The 21951-nt window shown below is 54.4% G+C and overlaps 9 protein-coding genes across 9 annotated transcripts; 3 read left to right on the top strand and 6 right to left on the bottom strand.

Annotated features, from left to right (window-relative positions):
- Nucleotides 1–1033: 1033 nt before the first annotated feature.
- CLAFUR5_11840 (peptidyl-prolyl cis-trans isomerase) lies at nucleotides 1034–2155 on the bottom strand (the record flags this gene model as incomplete). The annotated part of the gene is made up of 1 exon (XM_047910988.1): nucleotides 1034–2155. One exon carries the CDS (start codon nucleotides 2153–2155, stop codon nucleotides 1034–1036), a length of 1122 nt encoding a protein of 373 aa, XP_047766965.1.
- Nucleotides 2156–2623: 468 nt separating this feature from the next.
- Nucleotides 2624–5215, bottom strand: CLAFUR5_11839 (Cytosolic neutral trehalase; the record flags this gene model as incomplete). The annotated part of the gene is made up of 3 exons (XM_047910987.1): nucleotides 2624–4812; nucleotides 4870–4936; nucleotides 5051–5215. 3 exons carry the CDS (start codon nucleotides 5213–5215, stop codon nucleotides 2624–2626), a joined length of 2421 nt encoding a protein of 806 aa, XP_047767155.1.
- Nucleotides 5216–6425: 1210 nt separating this feature from the next.
- CLAFUR5_11838 (Putative aminodeoxychorismate lyase) lies at nucleotides 6426–7313 on the bottom strand (the record flags this gene model as incomplete). Its single annotated transcript, XM_047910986.1, has 1 exon — nucleotides 6426–7313. The coding sequence occupies one exon, from the start codon at nucleotides 7311–7313 to the stop codon at nucleotides 6426–6428; it is 888 nt and encodes a 295-aa protein (XP_047767166.1).
- Nucleotides 7314–7902: 589 nt separating this feature from the next.
- CLAFUR5_11837 (Mitochondrial import receptor subunit tom70) lies at nucleotides 7903–9906 on the top strand (the record flags this gene model as incomplete). Its single annotated transcript, XM_047910985.1, has 3 exons — nucleotides 7903–9064; nucleotides 9092–9604; nucleotides 9659–9906. 3 exons carry the CDS (start codon nucleotides 7903–7905, stop codon nucleotides 9904–9906), a joined length of 1923 nt encoding a protein of 640 aa, XP_047767287.1.
- A 2101-nt stretch (nucleotides 9907–12007) lies between these two features.
- Nucleotides 12008–13184, top strand: CLAFUR5_11836 (L-arabinitol 4-dehydrogenase; the record flags this gene model as incomplete). The annotated part of the gene is made up of 2 exons (XM_047910984.1): nucleotides 12008–12186; nucleotides 12239–13184. 2 exons carry the CDS (start codon nucleotides 12008–12010, stop codon nucleotides 13182–13184), a joined length of 1125 nt encoding a protein of 374 aa, XP_047767288.1.
- A 569-nt stretch (nucleotides 13185–13753) lies between these two features.
- On the bottom strand, nucleotides 13754–15724 carry CLAFUR5_11835 (uncharacterized protein; the record flags this gene model as incomplete). Its single annotated transcript, XM_047910983.1, has 1 exon — nucleotides 13754–15724. The coding sequence occupies one exon, from the start codon at nucleotides 15722–15724 to the stop codon at nucleotides 13754–13756; it is 1971 nt and encodes a 656-aa protein (XP_047767285.1).
- Nucleotides 15725–16398: 674 nt separating this feature from the next.
- CLAFUR5_11834 (Ubiquitin domain-containing protein DSK2) lies at nucleotides 16399–17751 on the bottom strand (the record flags this gene model as incomplete). Its single annotated transcript, XM_047910982.1, has 1 exon — nucleotides 16399–17751. One exon carries the CDS (start codon nucleotides 17749–17751, stop codon nucleotides 16399–16401), a length of 1353 nt encoding a protein of 450 aa, XP_047767286.1.
- A 637-nt stretch (nucleotides 17752–18388) lies between these two features.
- Nucleotides 18389–19405, top strand: CLAFUR5_11833 (Quinone oxidoreductase-like protein 2; the record flags this gene model as incomplete). The annotated part of the gene is made up of 1 exon (XM_047910981.1): nucleotides 18389–19405. One exon carries the CDS (start codon nucleotides 18389–18391, stop codon nucleotides 19403–19405), a length of 1017 nt encoding a protein of 338 aa, XP_047767289.1.
- Nucleotides 19406–19696: 291 nt separating this feature from the next.
- Nucleotides 19697–20374, bottom strand: CLAFUR5_11832 (uncharacterized protein; the record flags this gene model as incomplete). Its single annotated transcript, XM_047910980.1, has 1 exon — nucleotides 19697–20374. The coding sequence occupies one exon, from the start codon at nucleotides 20372–20374 to the stop codon at nucleotides 19697–19699; it is 678 nt and encodes a 225-aa protein (XP_047767290.1).
- Between the last annotated feature and the right edge of the window lie 1577 nt (nucleotides 20375–21951).

The raw sequence follows: 21951 nt of genomic DNA, 5'->3' as shown, positions 1-21951 counted from the left end.
TCCGGCGTGAATGTTGGATCTTATCGTCTTGCGTGTCACCTCGCCATAAGCGTGGGTAGTAAGCAATATGCGAGAGCACGTCTGCGTTGCATGGAAGTATGGAGGAGAGGCAATGCAGCACAGTCGTAGTGCATAACCCAATGCGTTTGGAAGAGAGTGAGAGGTGGGTCGAGCTCGAGGGAAGCAATGCATGTGACCCTGACCGGATGACGTGGAGAGTATCTCCTGATGTCCTTATTGATCTGCGCCGACACTTCGCTGGGGGGAGCCTGTCTTCTGTTCACGCCCAAACACCATCTCCAGTCTCAAGACACGCGAAACGATGAAACGCCCGCTGGGACTGCCGTACCACTCCTCTAGTGTCTCGTCAACCAGCTGCGTCGCACCTTCTTGACAGCTGACTCGACATTCAATGCGTTGTCCGAGGCGTGAAGAGCTCGGTCGATAGCAACAGCACACTCGGCACGACGCAGGGCAGCACCAATGCTTGTGACTCTGGAACGCGATCTGCCCATGAGTGCCAGAGGACGCTTCTTCGATCTCAAGGTACGTCCTGGCAAGCCGGTGTACGCTGCGGACTTTGGTGAGGGCTCGCGTGACGAAGCTGAGGACGAAACGGGAAAGTACTCGGGAGAAAGTGCTGTGAGAGCCATGTTGTGGTGAGACTGTGTGATGGATCGTCCCTTGAGGGGATAGGCATCTCTCTGTTTATGTACGTTTACTATTTTCAACTTCGTTATCTTCGTGCTCCATTCTTTTCACCGCAGCTGTCGCTTGATGCCAGCCGCTGCATTGGGCTGAGCTCAGCCTCATCCTTTGCACCACATAAGCAGTCGCAGCAATGTCTCGTGGAGATGTCGGTACTACGGCCAACGAACGCGTGCTGCGCTCGCTTGCTATGACTCCGTTCCCGCATTATGGCTCGTCGGAGCGGCAAGACTCTATCCTAGAACGCTGTAACGCTACACAGACGTAAGCCTTTCATGAGCACGCCGACCATGTCCGAGTGCGCTCATTCCGATCGCATTCACGTTCATGCGAAAGCCTTCGCGTACACCTTCTTCTCCTTGGCCTTGCGATCGGCCATGGCTTTTCTCACGGCAGCCAGCTCATTCTTCGAGGCCGGATCCTCTGGCAGGAGCTCGGCAGCTTGCTGCAGGAACTGGATCGCGCCCTCCTCATCCTTCGACCCCTTGGCTGCCATACCCTTCCGGAAGACGGCCTTGCCCTTTGCCTTGTTATCGATTCCTGGGACACCAGCAGCCTTATCTGCTGACGTGAAGGAATTCTTGAATTGACCAAGCTTGTACTCCATAAGCGAGCAATTGGTGTAGAGCGAGACCTTGAGTGTCTTGAGCTGATCTCCGAGGTCCTTTGGATCGTTCTCGAGAGGCTCAGGGTACTCGTGCAGGTATCGCAGCGCTTTCTGGTACTTGCTGAGTGCCATCTCGTGCTCTTGTGCCTTGAATGCCTTGTTGCCCATATCCTTCAGCTCCGACACGATCTTGACAATCTCTGTACCTTTCCAGTCATCGCCCTCTTTGGGGTGGTCTTCAGGGAAGTCCTCGTACGCATCACCTGTCGAGTCTGCCTTCTTCTTGTTGAACTGAGAAAGGTCGACGTTTGGCGGGAGTTCTCCGCAGTCTTCAATCACGCAGTCCTTCTCGGGCTTGTCACTTGCTCCAACGGAAGTGTTCTCAACATTTCTAATGATGCTCTTGCCTGCAATGACCTCTCCGAATACCACATGCTTTCCGTCCAAGTGGGGTGTTGGAACTGTGGTGACGAAGAACTGGCTGCCATTTGTTCCGGCTCCAGCATTGGCCATAGACAGCAAGAATGGCTTGTCGTGCTTCAGATCGAAGTTCTCGTCCTCGAACTTCTCGCCGTAGATGCTCTCACCGCCAGTGCCATTTCCCGCTGTGAAGTCACCACCCTGGATCATGAAGCTCTTGATCACACGGTGAAATGTGCTGCCTTTGTAGTGTAGAGGCTTGCCTGCCGTTCCCTCGCCCTTCTCGCCTGTGCACAGCGCGCGGAAGTTCTCTGCAGTCTTGGGCACCACATCGTTGTAGAGCTCGAAGACGACCTTGCCGGCGGAGGTTCCGCCGATTGAAATGTCGAAGAAGACGCGGCTGCGCTTGTTGTCTGCCATCTTGTGTTCGTCGCGGGGATGTGCGATTGACGTGTGTCTGTTAATAAGTGCTGGAGGAAAATATGATTAGTTCACGGCGGTGTTTTAGATCAACGTGCAAGCAAACATCACTTTTGGAAACGAAAGTTCGAGAAGCCCACCTGCATGCTTGAGCTGGCCCTGCGTGGCGAGGTGGGGCAAGATTTTGTCACTTGTGCCTGACAGGGATATGCCTGATCACACGAAGACGGCAGTAAATGATGCGTAATCCGAGATTGGTAAATGTGGATGAATGCTTTCAGGTATCTCATGCCAGCCCGAAATATCAACTCATGAGTATGCCATCAATCATCATCAACCGCTAAGCATATCCAAAGCACACTTTCTCATTCCCTCATATCATGATCCATCGTAGGTACGCGCGCAACGCTTCTTAAGCAGACTGCAGAGCGATCCTCACAGTCGCTCAAACGTACTGTCGAAGTGATTTCATCCCCAGGCATGCGCTGGCGGTATCGTCCCGGGCGTGAGACCAACGGTGGAGCCGCGGTTGACATCGTCATGCTTCGACGCCAGGTTCGCTGGGGTTACAGGAGCCTCGCCGCCATGTGCGTATTGTACCGGTGCCGAATGGTGCTCGGCTGCATGAATTTGGGATGCCGGGTGCTTGGGATCCAGCAAAATGTCGCCAGAATCTTCACCTTCTGTCATCTTCTTGAAGGTGTCCCAAGTGGTGACGGCACCCAGGGCACGCTTCATATGGGCATTGAGGATCTGCAAGCCGTAGACGTAGGATGCATTGACCCAGCCAAAGCCTTCTGTTGCCACACCCTTGAAGTCACCACCTTGATTGCCGTATTCAGCGGTAACCTTGTGAGGATCGACCTGTCTTGTAACATCGTACTTCTCGACTACGACGCCATTGAAATCGACAAAGGCCTTGGTGCACATATAGATCCAGCGATAAGCGCATCGCTGTGCTTCCTCCTCAAAGCCGTAACGTAGCATACCAGTCCAGGCAAGGATCTGTTGAGGTGCCCAGCCGAATGGGAAGTCCCATTGACGGTTCGGTCGGTGAACACCTACTGGGCCACGGCTCTTCTCCGTACCGCTAACAAGACCGCCGTGAACTTCGAACTTAGGTAATGCCTTTTCGATCAGAACTGAGGCTTGACGAGGTGTACAAGCGCCAGCCCACATGGACCAGAAAGTCGTTGCACTCTCATACCCAGTCTGTTCCTTCTTCACAGTGTTGTAGTCGAAGAACATGCCAGCCTCCTCGTTCCACATGAGCTTGTCCATCTGCTGGCGTCGCTTCTTGGCACGGCGATCCCAAGTCGATGAAGTCTCGAAGTCCGGGTGGCCAGGCATGTGCCACTCCTTGGGAATGCAGAGCTTGTCGCCGAAGAATGCACGGATAGTGCGTGCAATGTCGACTTCGTACTTGTACAAACACGAGTTGAGGTCGACCGTAGCGAGATGGGCACTAACCCTCTCCAGGCGGTATGAGGTATCGTGTCCTGATTCACGCACCGATCGGTCGTGCAGGAAATACTCGTCAAGCTCCGGCTCGAAAACATGACCATAATTGTAGGCATGGACAAAGTCGTTGAAGCTCATGTTGTGCTTCTTGGCGTATGGTGACAGGACATGAACGAAGTGAGTTGCCTCTGTCTCCGGTGGTACACCAAGACCGCCTGGCACGTATCGCGAAAGACCAGACTCTTCATCGAATCTCGGTTTCGACGTCCAAGTCGCATAGTAGTCCTTGATGGCGGCGAGGATACACCTGCGGAGGAAGTCGAGACTGTCAGGTCTGTGTTTTATCCTGTCATAGATGCGGAGTGCCATGTCTGTAAGGAAGGGCGGCTGAGTGCGGCGGAGATAGTATGAACGATTGGCGTTCAGGATTTTGCCATAGTGGCGAATCGAGAAACAGAAATGTCTTGCCATGGACTCGCAAAGGTCCACCCGGTCGTTGACGAGCAAGCCCAGCGTCTCCATGTAACTGTCCCAGCCGTAGAGCTCGTTGAAGCGACCGCCAGGAACAACGAAAGGCAGGCCCTTGAAATCAATTTCTCCCTTTGGTGTGTCCTCAACGCGTTCCATCTCAATGGCCAGGATACCAGGGGCGCTGTTGAGGTCACGCACATATTCATCGTCGTCTGGTCCTCCATCCTTCAGCCATTGGACATCGAGTCTTATCTCGGGATGTTCCTTGGCAATCCGAGTGTAGTACTCATACTGCTCTGGAGCTCCAGGTGGAATGTAGATGCGAGGCCGAGGGTCTGCTGTCCAGTCTTTGGGATCCTTTCCGACAGCACCAATGTTGGACCCATCCATGCGTCTGGTGAGATTCGGCCAGAACTGGTCCTTGATAAGGCGAGCCATGCGGTTGACCGGGTTCTCGTTCAGACGGGCCTCGTCGAGTACGATCTGCTTACGGCCATACTTCTTGGCCAACGTAAGCTCCTGCAAGAGATTGCTGAGCATATATGTGCCGCGGACATCGAAGCGTTTGTAGCCACCAGAAGCGGCTGTTCCAAGCTCGATCGTCTTTGGCCCGCTGTCCTCAATGGTGATCTGGACGTTGTTGTCGGTGTCCTCCCGCGACAAGAGGGACTTCAGGCAATCATCAACATTGATGAGATAGCGGCGAGGGGCATTACCCTGTGCATCTGTACCTTGTCAGCTTCACACTGAATGTACATCCCAACCAATGGTCCGCGACATACCGTGGCTCGTTCGCCTCGCGGGTGCCTTGAATGTGTGTGCTAGTGGTTCAGAACCAGGAGGATCAATCTGTTGGGTGTCTTCTGTCAGCGATCTGGCAGCTGGCAATGACCATCTCTTCGAATAAGGCTGTGGATCGTATGGCGTGTGCGGGGTCCTTGGACTCAGTGGTGGACTTCTTACAGCTGAGTATGTGCGACTCTTTGCAACCTTTCTAGGGCTGTGGCTCCCGCCGTAGTAGACGCTAGGCGCGGCATAAGGGTCGAGGTCTAGCGAGAGGTTCTGCTCGCCATTCTGGTGGGAGGGCTTGCGAGTGTGATTGCGGAGCGCGGATTGCTGCGAGCTCATGCTCTGGTGGCGGGTCGAAGGGAGTGTGGTGCGTGAGACTGGCTGAGTGGGATGTTTCGTCGCAGGAGGAGCAGAGCAAAGAAGAGCGATCTGTCAGGTACTTGCTCGTTAGCACAGATAATGATGTCGCGGCTGCGGGCAAACCGCGGTTCGGGCAGTTGGTGGTAATGTGGAGCTGGTCGGGAAGTCTCTGTGCTGCTGTGCAGTGACGTCCGCAGGGATGGAGGGATGGAGCTTTGTTTGTTTGAGGTGCACCTCTGGTCGAAGCACACGAGCTGCTGCTGGTGCTTACCTGCGGCGCTGCGGTGGTAGGTGGCGGTGTTGCTCCAAACAATGGCTGATCCTGCACTGAGATGAGGTGTACTGCCGAAAACGTGCGGATCAAGGATGGGCGCAGGCAGAGGTCATATGCTGGTGGTGTCGAACGGCGGCGAATGGAAGACGGAGTGCACCAGAACAGTCAACACCGACGTGACTGGGCCATCAGCGTGAATCGTGCAGGCGCAGGCGCAGGCGTAGTCGCTGCGTGAAGGAAGCCTCGCGCGTCTTCGATCTGGCCGTGGCTGGTGGGCACTGTGCAGTGAGAGCGGCATTCACAGGCAAGATGGCCATTGTCAGGTGCAGAAAGCGGCTCGAGTCCTCTGCACCTGCATTGTCTTTGTTCGATCCAGCCCTTTCACTATCGCGCATGCCTGCACCGTCCACCCTTAGCGGAACTGATTTCCAGCATAAGAAGTCGCACATACGCTTGTCAGGAGAAGTAGCGGAAGAGCTCAAGCATATATCCTATCGCAATGGCCAGAGGCGGCGCCCGCTACCACGCCTCCGCATGCCGTATCACAACATCCTGGAAACACATTCGCCGACAGTACCTGCCCTGCAGAGCGCCCAGCTGATCTTCTGCACGCTCAGCCGAGGGTTGTAGTCGCCTAGACACAGTACCGCACGTCTGAGCGGGTCACTCGGTCATGCGCATGCTGACTGAAGCAGCCGAGCCTTTGACCGGAAGCATCTCTACTTGCCTATCTAGGGAGTCACGCTCTCACGAGCGCCATGTTGAGGAACGCAGACATATTCAATGAATGCAGAATGATGTTGTGCTATGAAGAAGAGGATCACATGCTGGTACATGGCTTGCGACCAGTAATTACTCGCCACTTCTGCTCACCTATCAGTGCCCTAGGTGTGTCTCTATGCTACAAGCTCTATCTTATATAAAGCGCTCGTGATGTATGCGCTGCACCACTGCCTCGTCTGGTTGATCCTGAGGAGGGTCTCGACTCTGATATATTGCCCAGAAGTACCCTCTCACGGCATTCGAGAGCCAGACAACTTCGCCATCTACCATGCTGTCGATCGGTATCTCGCCCTCGAAAGCCAGCTGATTCTCAAGAGCCCATCTTCGGGTCGTCCCTTGCAAGCCGCCTGCAGCAGCCGACGGTGTGACCCACCGTCCTTGGCGATAGAGGTACACCGTACAGATGGAACCGTCGATCACATTCCGATCGTGGTCCCAAAGCAAGACTTCTCGTGGCATCATGTAGTTGACAATATCGGCTGCCGCTCGCGCACGAGCATATGTAGAGCGGTCACTGGTCTTGAACATGGTTCCTTCGCAGGCTTCGGTTGGCTCGGTGTCAAGGAGAATGGACCACTCTGTCTCGCGCCGCTGCTCTACTGGAAGATCGAATGTAGTCGGGAACAGTCCCGTCATTGGAATGCTTTTCAGCGGATGGTAGATCTCAGTCCTCATTTTGTCCCCAACATATGCGCAGAGCTTGATCCGCAAGGCTTCAGGATTCTCATCAGGGTGCTTCTCGTGCCAGTCCTTGACCGCGTTGAGCAACACCTGGAGGATTATGGTCGGACCGCCGGAGTTGGGTCTGGGTCGGTCATCTGAGAAGAAGAATGTACTCCACTTGGCTACTTGTAATCTGGTCCAGTGGTGCTCCAGCATGTAGAACGGACAGGGCTTGCCACATGATGCAGCAGTATTTTTCGCTGTATGATACAGTCTCCTGTCATAGCGTATACTTGTGTAGACAAAAGGCTTCTCGTTGTCAGTCGACGTAGGACCCACGCCGAAGTGGCCGCTCATGGTTGGAGCATATGTCAAGGTGCGTTTGATGTGGCCAGCGGAGCACTCGGAGATATCAGTCCAAGTACACGCTGGAGTCTGCTCTCGTCGCCAATAGTGTTCGAAAGAGAACATGAGAGTGGTATGAGGACACAAGACACATTGGCTACATACCTCTGGCGAGCCTGGGCCAACTAGTTGATGACTCGAAATCTCTTGTGCTGACGGCCTCGATACGAACTCAACTGCGACGCGGCTTCGGCCACAACGAGAGAGTCGGTGAGTAAGGATGTTTATCAGTAGCTCAGCGATCTCACAGGCCAAGGTCCACGGGGCAGATGAAGGCTGGAAGGAAGAGAATGGATGTTGTCGGGATGTGAAAGTAAGTACATGTAGTGCACGTGAAGGCGATGAAGTCATGTGTGGCCGTGCATCGAGCCGAGCTAAAATCCGGGAGAGCTGCTTGCAAAGTCGTGAAGCAGCTAGGACATTGGAAGTCTCACCACACTCTCCATCTTCATCGCCTCTTCTCTTCATCTCAAGCCCGGACCTGGATCCCCTATCCACGCCTGCGTGACCACACTTGCGATCTAGGCGAAGCTCATCCACCATGGCGGCAGCACGAGCCTCGACGGCCGCAGTCGAGCAGGTCGAACACGTCGAACAAGTCGCACATTCTGCTGCCGCATCAACATCATCGTTTTGGGATCGCGTAGGGACTTGGTATCACGACAACAAGGTTGCGGCATGGACCATCGCTGGTGTGACAGTAGTCGTCGCTGGAGGCACAGTCTACTATCTATCACAACCGCCCAAGGTCACAGCCGATGCATCCAAGCCCAAGAAGAGGAAAGGCAAGAAGGCGACGGCGGGGTCAGATAAGATCAATTCCGAGGAAAAGACGGAAGCGAAAGCTGCGCCGCCTAAACAGCCTGTCGTAGAGGAGGTAGAAAAGCTGCCTCAGGTCACAGAGGAGTCGGTGGCATCACTATCGGAAGCTGATCGCAAGGACTATGCGGCCAAGCTGAAGGCTGCGGGAAACAAGGCATATGGCAGCAAGGACTACAACAAAGCGATCGACCTCTACACACAAGCCATCCTCTGCAAAGCTGATCCTGTCTTCTACTCTAACCGAGCCGCCTGCTACAACGCCTTGAGCGAATGGGCCAAGGTCATCGAGGATACCACTGCTGCGCTCAACCTGGATAACGAATACGTCAAGGCACTTAACCGAAGAGCAAACGCGTACGAGCAAGAAGGAAAGTACAGCGAAGCGCTTCTCGACTACACTGCCAGCTGCATCATTGACCAATTCCGCAACGAAACTTCTGCTCAAGCTGTCGAAAGGCTGCTCAAGAAGGTCGCCGAGACCAAGGCCAAGAAGATCATGGAAGGCAAGGAAAAGAAGCTGCCATCGCCCACATTCGTCTCCAACTACCTGCAATCATTCCGCGCCAAGAATCTTCCTGAAGGACTCGAAGAAACTGCCGACCTCGAGGAGGGGAGCGGCAAGTGGTATCTACGAAAGGGACTTCTCGCGATCAAGCGTCGAACTGGCGAAGGCTACAACGAGGCTGCTGAGAGTTTTGATAAGGCGATTGAACAGAACAACCTCGAAAAGCACGAAGCAAACGCGTATAACATGCGCGGTACATTCCGTTACCTCAGAGGCGAGAACGACGCCGCATTGGAAGACCTGAACAAGTCTATCGAGCTGGACGAATCTCTCGTGCAAAGCTACGTGAAGCGTGCTAGCATGCATCTGGAGCAAAGTAAGTTGTTGGAAGCACATCGCACAGAAAGTGCAGACACTTACCAAGCATTCAAAGGTGCACGCGACGCCGCTGCCAACGACTTCGAACTCGCCCAAAAGTACAACCCCGACGACCCAGACATCTACTACCACCGCGCACAACTTCACTTCATCCTCTCCGAGTTCAGCTTAGCCGCGACCGATTACCAGAAATCGATCGATCTTGACAAGGATTTCATCTTCTCGCATATCCAGCTTGGTGTGACACAGTACAAGATGGGCTCGGTAGCAAGCAGTATGGCCACGTTCAGGCGCTGCATTAAGAACTTTGGTGACAAAAGCGATGTGTACAACTACTACGGTGAATTGCTGCTCGATCAGCAAAAATACCAGGAGGCAGTCGAGAAGTTCGAGACTGCGGTCGAAATGGAGAAGAAGGCCGTTGGCGAACGTGGTGGCGGCATGAACGTGCTGCCACTCATCAACAAGGCACTTGCTCTGTTCCAGTGGAAGCAAGACTTCTCTGCTGCCGAGGAGCTTTGCGATAAGGCACTGATCAGTAAGTCGAATCCATAAGGCAGGTGTTCCACATGATTGCTAACATCGAATCCAGTCGATCCCGAGTGCGACATCGCAGTCGCCACCATGGCTCAACTCCTTCTGCAACAAGGCAAGGTCACTGAAGCACTCAAATACTTTGAGCGCGCCGCCGAGCTCTCACGAACAGAAGGCGAGATCGTCAACGCTTTGTCATATGCTGAGGCCACAAGGACACAGCTCGAAGTGCAAGAAAAGTACCCACAACTGGCTGCCAAGCTGCAAGGCATGGGAGCTGGGATGGGTGGCCCGCCCATGAGGTAGAGAACTTGTAGCATATGTGGGTATTGTTGATGGCATGACTCGCAGCATTGGAACTTTGGCGTTAGAAGTGGCAGCTAGTCTGCTGCTTATTACTGTACTTTATGTGTGCAAACAGATACAGAACTTGGTGATGTAGTTCTCACCTCAGAATAAGGCAGCTTCCGTTGTAAAAGAGAGATGTCAAGTCTGAAGACACGAAGCACGGTTTGCAAGCTAGTTTCTACACTGACTCTGTGCTCAATGACATCTATTCGGCCGTGATCTGTGTAGACTTAGCTGTCCCATTGCTGGGTAGGCACTCGCTAAGACGGATATCAACCATATCCATCTCTGTCAACTCCTAAATTCTGTTGAGCATCGTATCGTATGCGTGCTTGCCCTGGGTTCGACACCCTACTCGCAGTCGTGCCTGCCCCATGCAGTGCCGATCCCTGCCTTTGAGCCATCTCTTCCTCCTTCGCGCCGCTTCTCCTTCGACTGTTCCTTCGACTATTCCGCCTTTTCGGATCACCGTGATCTTTCCGCCACAATCTATCGACCTCGGAATTGCTTCCGCCACCATTTAGGACATGTTGAGAGTGGATCATGGACTTTGGGCCGCCGGGATATCGACCTTTTTGGACCTGGTTATAATGTTAGCTCGTGGATTCCAAGCTTCGAGGGTGGTAATGCTGGACCTTTCTCCTGCGGTGGAAGTAGACGCAGGTAATGTAGAAGCCATGGATATGTGAAGGGATTACGGCAAGTAGGAAGAAGGCGCAGTTCAGCATGCAATCGAATGAGGCTCCGCATAAGATTGCGACTGCTACTGGCGGGAAGATTATGTTGATGCATGTCAGCACTATCCTGAACAAAAGACCACGCATCGTTGCAATAAGAGGAAGGTGAGCTGAATAGCGGCAATGTCATAGGAAGGAACACAACATCGCGAGGACATTCAAGAATGAAGGAAAAGCTGAAGGAGACGATGCTGCACATCTGACTTGCATACCACCTGAAGCTCGCTTGAATGCCTGACGATAATAGTCCAGGCGTGCTGGACCAACACCGCTGTCGTGGCGTCGAAGAGGTGGAAGGTGATGTCAGGAAGGCCAGGGTGTCGGCAAGGAAATGCGATGGCCGCTTCCAAACATGAACATGCTCATCAAATACCACAATCTTGGTCAAAGAACACTCATGTATAGGTGGGAGGAACAGGTGAAGAAGGTATCGGGTTGTGTTTGAAAAGGACACGGACTTGTCAGGTCTCGGATGTTGTGCTCTCACACCTGTGACCTGCGTGCCTGCGCTTCCGAGCATCATCAACGCGTCCTGTTCGTCGACAACAACTCAGGCATCCTTCGGGCTGTGTCCGTCAACTTCGCACTGGTTCCGAAGAGTCACATGTGCACTTGTCTCTCGATCACGCTCTCAAGCTCTCATGCTATAGACATTCTAGAGGCATTGGTGCAGCCGGAGGAGCTCCGGTGGGTTACATTCACAGCACTGTAGACAACCTCTACAGAGCTCATCGACTATCGAAACCAATAGCCACAAGTCATCTATCTGCTGACCGCGCCTCCAGGATGCCAATAAATCGCAAACTCTGGCCTTCCTTTAGGCAAAAGACGCAGGCACAGTTACAAGCTCTGCGGGCCACCAACTCGGGCACTCGCCCACACGGCAGTCCACGCCTCGTGTCGAAGGCAAAGCGACCCCACGTTCGCCAGTTGCCCCGTCAGAGCCCCTCATCGCGTCTCCCATTGCTGGAGAAATTGTTCGTGTTGAGACGAGCCAGCCAGCGTCATGTGGGCACGCAGACTTGTTCCCTGATACCACGTTACCATCCACGCCATCCACCAGTCAATTACTGTGCGGCTCGCGCTTCGCAACGGAATGCGTGCGTGCCTAGTGCCGCTAAATTGTAGCAGTTGACTTTCGTTGTGTGTTCGGACATCTTCCTGTTCCTGTTGAGCCCAAGACACCTGTGAACGTACTTGAAGGTAGGTGAAGATCCCCTCCCCAAAAGATTGCCCTGCGATCCTTCTTTGGGCATTGGACATATCACGATAGAGGCATTGGAATTATACTCACTAAGATGAAGCTCAACGGGATCCAGACCATGTCTGCTACTGCGACCACGACCATTGCGCCGTCCAAGGCAAACATCGGAGTGTATACGAACCCAGCACATGACCTATGGATCGCCGACGCATTGCCCAGGTCGGAGCAAATCGAGAAGGGTGAGGACTTGAAGCCAGGAGAGATCACAGTCGCGATCAAGAGCACTGGTATTTGCGGGTACGTGAAGTGCATCGCCCAGCATTCGTAGACTTCCCTGACCATTGATTAGATCAGATGTCCACTTCTGGCACGCCGGCTGCATAGGCCCCATGATCGTCGAGGGCGACCACGTCCTAGGCCACGAATCCGCCGGCATCGTAGTCGCGAAGCACCCATCCGTCTCATCCCACCAAGTCGGCGACCGCGTCGCAGTCGAGCCAAACATCATCTGCGGAGAATGCGAGCCTTGCCTGACTGGCAAGTACAATGGCTGCGTGCAAGTCGAGTTCCGATCCACTCCCCCGATCCCAGGTCTGCTCAGAAGATACGTAAACCACCCGGCGGTATGGTGTCACAAGATCGGTGACATGAGCTACGAAGATGGTGCCCTGCTGGAGCCGCTCTCTGTAGCGCTAGCAGGCATGCAAAGAGCAAACATCACATTGGGAGATAGCGTGCTGGTATGTGGTGCAGGACCAATTGGTCTGGTTACTTTGGCATGCGTGAAAGCTGCCGGCGCGGAACCCATCGTCATCACAGATATCGACGAGGGACGCCTGAAGTTCGCGAAAGAGTTCTGCCCAAGTGTCCGAACGCACAAAGTCGACTTCAGCCACACGCCCGAGCAATTCGCCGAGAAAGTCGTAGAGCTGGCAGACGGCGTTGAGCCAGCGGTCGTGATGGAGTGCACGGGTGTAGAATCCTCGATATCAGGCGCCATCCACGCGGCGAAATTCGGCGGCAAGGTCTTCGTCATTGGAGTGGGCCGGCCAGAGATTAAGATTCCGTTCATGAGGCTGAGCACAAGGGAGGTCGACCTGCAGTTTCAGTACCGATACGCAAACACTTGGCCGCGAGCCATCCGGTTATTGCGTGGGAAGGTGCTGGACTTGAGTAAGCTGGTCACGCATAGGTTCAAGCTTGAGGATGCGGTGGATGCGTTCAGGGTTGCGGCGGATCCTAAACAGGGTGGTATAAAGGTTATGATTCAGAGTATGGAAGAGGGAGAGAGGTAGAGGGATCGCGTAGGCGGCTTTTGTTCTGTCTTTGGTTCGTAGTTCGGTAAGCGCTTGCGCGATGGGGATGGGTCCAGGTATAGAGATTTGAGCGGCGAGGTAGGCATGAATCAAAGTCTTATGAGAGGAATTATACTTGTTTGACGTCGTTACAGAATACGAAATATCAACGAAAACTTGAACAGCAACATACGTTCTTCGGTCGAAAGCAAATTTGATGCCGTAGCGCTACCATCACGGTGACTCCGGATCCAGGCATTCTGTTCAGCCCAGTCAGCCAAGCTCAATGGTTGGAACCCTTATCATCGTCACCAAGGCCTGGTGACAAACTATGTCGCCGCCGATATTTGTCGACTTCACTTCAGGCGAGCTGCTTAATGAGCGCATATCCGTGGGACGCGCTGTGCCCTGGACTGCATCAATCGTACCCCGCTACTCAGCCACATGCCAGCGGGTTGAAGCAGCGGCCTGCCTTTCGATAGGGAGTCGAAGCGCTCGGCGGCAAACAACCTTGTCACCGGCCCTCGCCCCCTAAAATCCCATCCTCCACCAGTAAAAGATCTCAAACCTCACTCCTCCACCATACCCTCAACAAAACAAGCCCAAGCATCAATCTCCTCGCCCCTCCTCGCCCTCAGCGGAACACACCTCATAATCAACGTCTCACAATCCCACTTCAACCCACACCCAAAAGTCACCCCCGCAAGCGTATTCTTCGCAACCTTGCTGATAAGAGCTTGCTTAAACGCCTCCGCCGTAGCAGAATTCCCATGCCCCTTCTCGGTCTCATACCAATCATGATACAACCGCTGCGAAACCCATGGGAGCCGGATACTAGCCGGCATCCCATTGTCGTGGAACGAGGTGGGTTCGAGGATGATGAAGTCGGAGTGCTTGTCTTTGATTACTTCGAGCTCGGCTAAGAGAGTGAGGGTTGCGTCTGTAGCGGTTTCGCGGGTGAGGGTGCCGAAGTGGGGGGTTATGGTGTCGATTGTGTCGGAGATTAGGGATGTGGCTTGGAGCTCGTCTGCTATGGCCACCCAGTCGATGTCGGGGGACTCGAGGGGTGCTGGGGAAGTGGGGACTACTTCGATTTCTGAGGCGTCTTTGTCGATGGCCGCTGCGAGTTCGGCGAGGGCTGCGCATGCGAAGGAGGTGGTTACGTCGATTTCGGCTGAGAGGAGGAATTTTCGCGCTCCGGTCTTGCGCATGACGACTTGGTTGGCGCATTGGAGCATTACTTGGCTGTTGGGGCTGAAGGTATTGGGTGATTCGACGCGGAGCATGCATTCTACTTCTGTGCCGTAGGGAACGGTGAGGAAGCTGCATGAGCCTACTTGGACGAGGTTGGCGCCGCTGCGGTAGTCTCTGGACACGTAGCGGACTGGCGAGCCGTGGACTGTTGGGTCTGTAAGGGCGACGCCACCGAAAGAGATATTTGTTGGCTGGATGGGCTTCTTCGCGTTGGGATGATTGGGGAAGTCGCGGGCGAACTCTGCCTCGAGGATAGCTCTTCTATCGGTAGAGCTCCTGTGGTCGCCGAGGAAGGGCTGGTTAGGCTGGGAGTATAATGTCGAAGCGGACGTCAAGGTCGGGAGCGATACTGAAGAGAAAGAGCCAATCGTCTCGTCATCTGGAATATCATCCACATCCCACCAGTGCTTTCGCACATCCTTCTGTATCAATGGCGACTTCGCTAGAGCATTAACGAGCTGGTCCAGCTGAGCTGGCTTGATCTTGAAGCTCGTCTTCTTCGGTGACGGTCGACGGTTGCCAACATACACCTGGCTCACAGGCCGCGAAGGTGCCTTGGGAGTCGGCAGGTCTTCCTCGCCACGTTCCGGAGTCTCATGCTTTCCTGCAAATGTCGGGCTGCCCTGCGGGCTTGACAAGAAAATTTTGGACTTCCTTACGTCGATCGGCGTGAAGAAGATTTCGAGTCCCTTGGACTGTCGTCTGCGACGAGTCGAGGAAGTTGAGGAGCTGCTCTCATTTCGAGCATGTCTGGCTTCTGTGTCGATAGTCAATTCGCCGAGCGGTCTCGAGAGTGGATTTTCGGACGCTTTAGGGGTGGGTGGCACGACCTGCGCTTCGAAGTCTGCCACCCTTTCTTTGACGCTGATCGCAGAGTCGTTGGAGCCATTGCTAAGTGCGCTGTCACTCCGAGTCTTGGGAGGCGTATATGCCACTGGCTTGAGCAGTTCAACGAGTGTATCTGGCGGCTGCTGTACAAGCTCTCTCGGCTTGCCAGCCCAGGTGAGAGAGTCTGGGATGGCGCTGACTGGACTGCTACTGTTCCATGATGCATTTCGAGAGTGTGTAAAGACCTCCGTACTTGGGTGATGCTCTCCAGCTTCCTGGCCGTGGTTGCCGTTCGTTGCGATGCGCACTCTTTTTTGGTCGTTAGATTGTCGTTTCGTTTCATGATTGTTCGCGCCATAATCCATCACCTGTACCTCTTCCGATATATCGTCGCTGCCGCGTCTGCCGAACCCACCATATTGGGCTGCAGAAGCAACAGAATAGTTGTCGCCTCTCATCGCGCTGGCCTCTATTGTCTCAGGCGAGCCCGAGATGCTGCGTCGCTAGTGAATGTATGTCGTACTGACCTGCAGTGGCTATCTCGTGAAGTGTATAGAACGCCGGTCTCAGACCTGGTCTTGGGCAATGCTGTGGTACTGTCTGAGGAACAAGTCAACGTAGCTTAGACAGGAACATCGTGGGAAACGAGGATTGAGGACCAGACATCGTGCTCTTGAAAGCAAGGCTTTTTTTGTCCAACTGGTCGTGGCGTAAAATGACGGTGGTGAACAACAATGAAAAGACTCGACAGTGAAAGAGAAAAGAATAGCAACACAAACAAAGGTTGAGAGAGAGTTCCTGTCGTTCGACAATGAAAGCCAGAGGCGAAGTAGGATCTGGCTGACATCAAGCCGTAATCTAGTCATGGAAGCGTTGTCGCCGTTATGAATCGAGCCGTCCATGCATCTCGAGCGCCGTCGCTGATGCTGCTAGTAACTGTACAAATCAAGGTAGACCGCCGCGGGCCAGATGAATGTGATAGCATGCTTGGACTCGCTGTTGCGCAAAATGTCCGCCTCGGAGCCAAAGTTGCGGCGGACATTCACCATAGCAATAGAGGTATGTGTGTTGCGAGCCATAGTCCAGCGCAATACTCTGTGACAAGTGCAGTCTCCGAATAACTGCTTCGCGGTTAATTGGAAAGAAGGTATTCCACTGCTCCCTGCACACTACCTCCACTTCTTCTCAGTGCTTGAACGTTTCGGTCGAAGTCGTAGAATCCCATGTCGTTCAGTGACTGTAATTGTGATTCGTAGCGCTCTTCAGGAGGCCGAGTGTCTGCAGGTGCTTGTGGCTCGGTTGGTGCGCCGAACCCACCCATGGCGCCAAATGGATTGAAACCGCCGGCACCAGCGCCTTCACCTCCCGCGTTACCACCCATGCCACCACCCATCATGCGCATCATGTTCTGCATCATTTCTGGGTTTTGCATCATCTGCTGTGCCGCCTGCTGAAATGGGTTGTTTGGTCCATCCTGGCCTTGACCTCCAAACGGATTACCAAATGGGTTCTGCTGGCCCGCTGCACCGGCACCCGGTGCATCGCCGGCTCCTTGTGCGCCTCCTGCTTGGTTTGCGTTTCCGCCAGCACCTGGGAAAAGAGCCGCGAAAGGATTCGCGGCGCCGCCTGACCCTGCCTGACCGAACGCTGCGAACGGGTTGCTGGGTGCGTTTGTGGCCGATGAGTTTGTGCCCGTAGTGCTCTCGTTGTTACCGCCTGGTGTGGCAGGTGTCGTATCAGTCTGCCCTGGCATAGGAAATGCACCTACGCCCTCACCACCACCCTGGCCCATTGCACGCTGCATGTTCATCTGCATCCGAATCATGTCCGGGTTCAGCATCATGCGGCGCATCTCTGGGTTTTCGATCGCAGCTCGTGCCATCGGGTTGTCTCTGATCATCGGGTTGTTCCGAAGCATGTCTAATACTGCCGGGTTGTTCATAGCCTCATTCATCTGCTGTGCAAAGTTCGGGTCATCGAGCATTCTGAGCATCTGGTCCGGATTCGGCGGCGCACCCATGCCGCCATCTGCGCCGAACATGTCCGCGCCGGGCAGGCCATGAAAGCCGGCATAGCGAGCGCCGGTCAGCTGTGCAAGAGGATTGCCTGTGCCGGTTCCCGCTGCTATGTTGGAGGGCACATTCGATGCGGGTTGTCCAGCTCCAGGTGGCACTACGGCACCGCCTTGACTTGCGGGGTTCTGTCTCTGATTGCTCGCTGCGCTCTTGACCAGATGTACTGTGTTGCCATCCTTAATCTTGCAGCTCGCTATCGTGTCGGCATCCTTCAGCACTCGGCCGCTGTAGATAAGCCGTTGTCGTTCTGGAGGTGTATCTGCGTATTCTGGAGTGGAGATCTTCTGTTTTAGGTCGCCGACGGTCATGGACAGTGGAACTGTGACTACGTGCTTCGCATCGGAGGAGGACTTGATGTTGAAGGTGATTTGCTGCTCGGCGGCATCTCCGTCAGTGTTACTGTCGGCCATGGTGACCAAATGTGGGTGCAGTGTTATCGTGTGTTGGTGGTGCTGGTCGTGATAATCGGACAATGCGGTATGCCAAGTTACCTAGTAACTCTGTATGGAGATAATGGCTTCGAGTAGTATGGATGTCTTCAGACGGATAGCTGGTGTGTGAGGCAGAAGCCGAGAGTCGTTGCAGAGACAGAAGGCAAGAGAAGCACTTGGAGTCGCACATGCATCTCACTGAGGCAAACCTATGACGGACCTCCGCCGACCGGCTTAATGCCGGTCCATTTGCGTCGACCGTAACATTCACTTTCTCACGCAACGTCTGCTTTCGCAACTTGTCTGACGCAGACACCAAGAATACCACGGCACTGCATATCAACGGACTGACAGCCAGCCATGACAGGCGTGGCAGGACCAAAGAACGACCAGGAAGCATGTTATGGACCCTGCCTTAACCCACGCGAGACCCTAGCACCTCAATGAATAGCCCGAGGGCCGGATGAGGGCCTCGCGAGCCTCGGTAGGAGGTATGATGTGCCCAGCTACTATCACGACTTGAACGAGTCGTTCTCTATACATCTCCTCCTTCATAGCATTGTGTGAGCAGCTCGACACCTCCTGCACACCTTCTCCCTCCCCACACACCACAGCCATGAAAGCCATCCAAGTGAAAGAGTACGTCAAGGACCCTCGCGACCTGCAAGTCAGCGAGATAGCAGACCCCAAACCCACCCCCGACCAATACACCATCGCCGTCAAAGCCTCCGCAACCAACTTCTTCGACCTCCTCCAGATTCGCGGCAAATACCAGCATCAACCACCCTTCCCGTGGGTCTCTGGTGCCGAGTTCAGCGGCGTGGTCACAGCCGTCCCCACCTCAGCAGCGAAGCGGCCTCCAAAGTTCAATGTCGGCGATAGAGTCTTCGGCACTGGCCAGGGAGGCTATGCCTACAAAGTCTGCGCGGCGGAGTCGCAATTGCAGCCTATTCCTGATGGCTGGTCGTTCTACGATGCAGCGGGCCTCTTCGTGACGATGCCAACCTCGTACGCTGCTCTAGTCAGTCGAGCGAACATCAAGAAGGGTGACTGGGTTCTGGTCCATGCTGCAGCAGGTGGTGTAGGTCTTGCGGCTGTACAGATTGCCAAAGCACTCGGTGCAACTGTCATTGCTACAGCAGGTACACAACATAAGCTCGACGTCGCCAAATCGTTCGGAGCAGACTACGGCGTGATCTACACCGACGACTCCTGGCCGCAGAAAGTCCAAGACCTCACGCCAAAGAAGCGAGGCGTGGACATTGTGTACGACCCGGTTGGTCTCATCGAGAAGAGCACCAAGTGCATAGCTTGGAATGGACGATTGCTCGTGATAGGCTTCGCTGGTGGGCCGATCGAGAAGGTTGCTACGAACAGGATCTTGCTCAAGAACATTGCAGTCGTGGGACTGCATTGGGGCGCTTATGCCAAGTTTGAGCCGGAGATGCAGGCAAAGGTCTGGGAGGGCTTGCATGTATTGATGGAGTCGAAGAAGATCCGCGCAACGAATTACACGGATAAGGAGTACAAGGGACTGGAGAGTGTGCCGGCGGCGCTGGAGGCATTGGGGGCTAGGGAGACTTGGGGTAAGGTCGTGGTTGATTTGCCAGAGACGAGGGAGAGTAAGCTATAGATGTGATAGAAGAAACGAGGCATGAATTCACTGTACAGGAGCAAGCAATATGCTCGTTTTGGTTCATGTCTGGTAGTATATCTGGTGATGGTCTGCGGCCTTGTTGTAGGTCCGCTCTGCATCGTACTGGTCTCGATGCCTGCTGGCTTGCATGCTTACTCGCGAAAGCTCAGCTTTTCTTCCTCTCAATGCAATTTCCTCTGATGATACACCTCCAGCGCCTCGCTCGAAATACGCAGATCGAAACACGTTTTGTATGTACAGTCCTCATTGGGATGCTCTGGGTATCTCTTATTCCCTCTCTGCACTTCGCACTCGCTTGTGTTTCTTGTCTTTCCTGAACCGTGTTGCTTTGCTCACGTATGCACCCATAGTCTTCATGTCTGATGATCTCCGGTAGCTGTGTTCTAGACGTGCTTTTGTGGTTGCCATGCTTGATCGCCGCGATTCCGAGGCTGCAAGTGGGTCTCCGCTGCTGGTGTAGCCTTCGTCGTCCTCTGTCGTGGGCGAGACTGACCCTGACCGTATTGTACATTGGTCTTTGTCGTCCACCATGCGCGATACTAGTGCTGAGATGTCCTTCGCATGGCTCATGTTGCATAGCATTCGTGTTTGTGCCTGCCGTTGCAGGCGTCTTGAAGGCGAGTGCGATCTCTGAAGAAGCGTCCTTGAGTGGGAAATCTCAGGATACTCTTCGTCCTCGTCCACTGGAATGGCCCATCCAGCATCATCGTCTGTGTTCGCGTATGCATCGCATGAGTCGTAGCATATTTCGGCATCCGTCCGTAATCGTGAAGTAGCAAAGGAAGCAGCCAGATCCGTCACGGAGAAGCGAGGTGGAGGAAACGCCGTTGTCGGCGAGCAGGGCGAGACTGATCGAGAAGTCGCTCTGGTCGATATGGTATTGCTGGTCGAGTCCAGAGAGGGAGACCGCGGCGTAGCATCGAAGGTGAAGTTGGAGTCGAACATCGTCGTCGCTGCCCGTGAGTGAGGCTGTAGGTAGTGGTGTGATGCCAGGCGAGAAGGTCGACAGCCGGAGAGGATCTGGATCGGCACTCGTTCGCAATGAGACACTGTACTGTATATCGATTGTGTCGCAGAGGGTGCACACAAGCAACAGAGCTCCACAGTGTGAAGTCAAGATCGAGGCGGGCCGCCAGACGTGATAACAGGACAAGATCTAGGCGGCAAATGGTGGGCTTTGGGGGCGTCGGGACGCTGAGAAGGAGTGCTGGCCTGGCTCGTTTCAATCCATGTTCGTAAGGCTAGGGATAACAGCGCCGACGTGGAGTTCAGAAGCGATCCTTGCCCGACCAGTATCGCGGCGAAGCTGCAGCGAGAGAAGGCCCGTAAACAAAGCCAGCAAAACAGCGCAGTCCTGGCGTATATCTGGCCCCCTTTGGTGTGAGCACCAGGTTGACTGCATGCAAGAAGAAACGTTGTTCGCATACACTTCCACACTTCTCATGCGCCGTTGAGCGAGGAACACGGCAACGATCCTGTCGCGCTGCAGCGATCGAGACCGTGGCATGCCGATCTTCTTGGGACTACTCAAGCCAAGCGTCACACCCCTGCGCAGAAGAAGACATGTCACGAATCACCGCCGTTCTTGTCCCGATTAAAGCGGAACACGCTCAGCCCAGAAACGTGGCTATCGGAAGACGTTGCAGCTCGGCAGCTGGCGTGGACGAGCGAAGACTTTCTAGAAGCTGTTTCCACCTTGTCCCGACTCTGGCCGATGTGGCTGTCGAGGGCAGCATTTCCAGCGGCCAGCAGTACGCGCCCACGGCGTCTGCTGAAACGCGTTTTGCCATCGTCGCTGCGACTCGGGAACGGCATTGCAGGCTGATGTGATGGCATGACCGGCTGAGAAGGGCCGTTGTCCATGATCGGAGATCCTCCGAAAACAAGACCGCAGATCAAAGAACCGGTTTAAGGCGGACAATCGAACGACATCAGCCTGTCAAGAACCGCGTCGAGCTACTAAAAGTATCGGGTGTCCACTTCCTGCCTGTCGACGACATCGGTGTGAAGGAACGTCAGCTGCACCATCTCCTCCTTCTCCAAAGCAAGGGAAGACATCATCTCATGTACACCACTGGCACATCTAACGCTCTCCTACCACCATTCACTTCCTCGCAACCCCCAAAACCAGACCCGCTACACCCTCAGCACCTCGATACGCATGTCCGATCCAGGTTTGCGTGCTAGTGCGCCACCACATTGCATTCGCCACATGCCACAGTATCAACGGCGCCTAGGCAAGCTGCGTGTGCCTTAGGCGCCTGCATGAGACCACACACGACGTGACCCTGCATACCATCCCGGAGATGCTTGCTTGTGGCTCTGCTCGCGTGCGACCACATGTGTGCCTGGATGACCTCACAAGGCAGATGTAGCGAGCGGTTTGCCTTGTTGGATCATCCGGCGAGCATTGTGGCGGCGCCATGAACAGGCAGAATGTTCTCGAGTGGAGAATGCCCATGGGTATGTGGTACAGCTCGGTTGAATCATTTACGAGTTATTCCCGAGTTGCAGTTTTTTCA

The sequence above is a fragment of the Fulvia fulva genome, chromosome 10 (genome assembly GCF_020509005.1).
Source record: "Fulvia fulva chromosome 10, complete sequence".
NCBI lineage: Eukaryota > Fungi > Ascomycota > Dothideomycetes > Mycosphaerellales > Mycosphaerellaceae > Fulvia > Fulvia fulva.
Note: the sequence above shows the minus strand (reverse complement) of the source record. Positions and strands in the feature narration are given on the sequence as shown.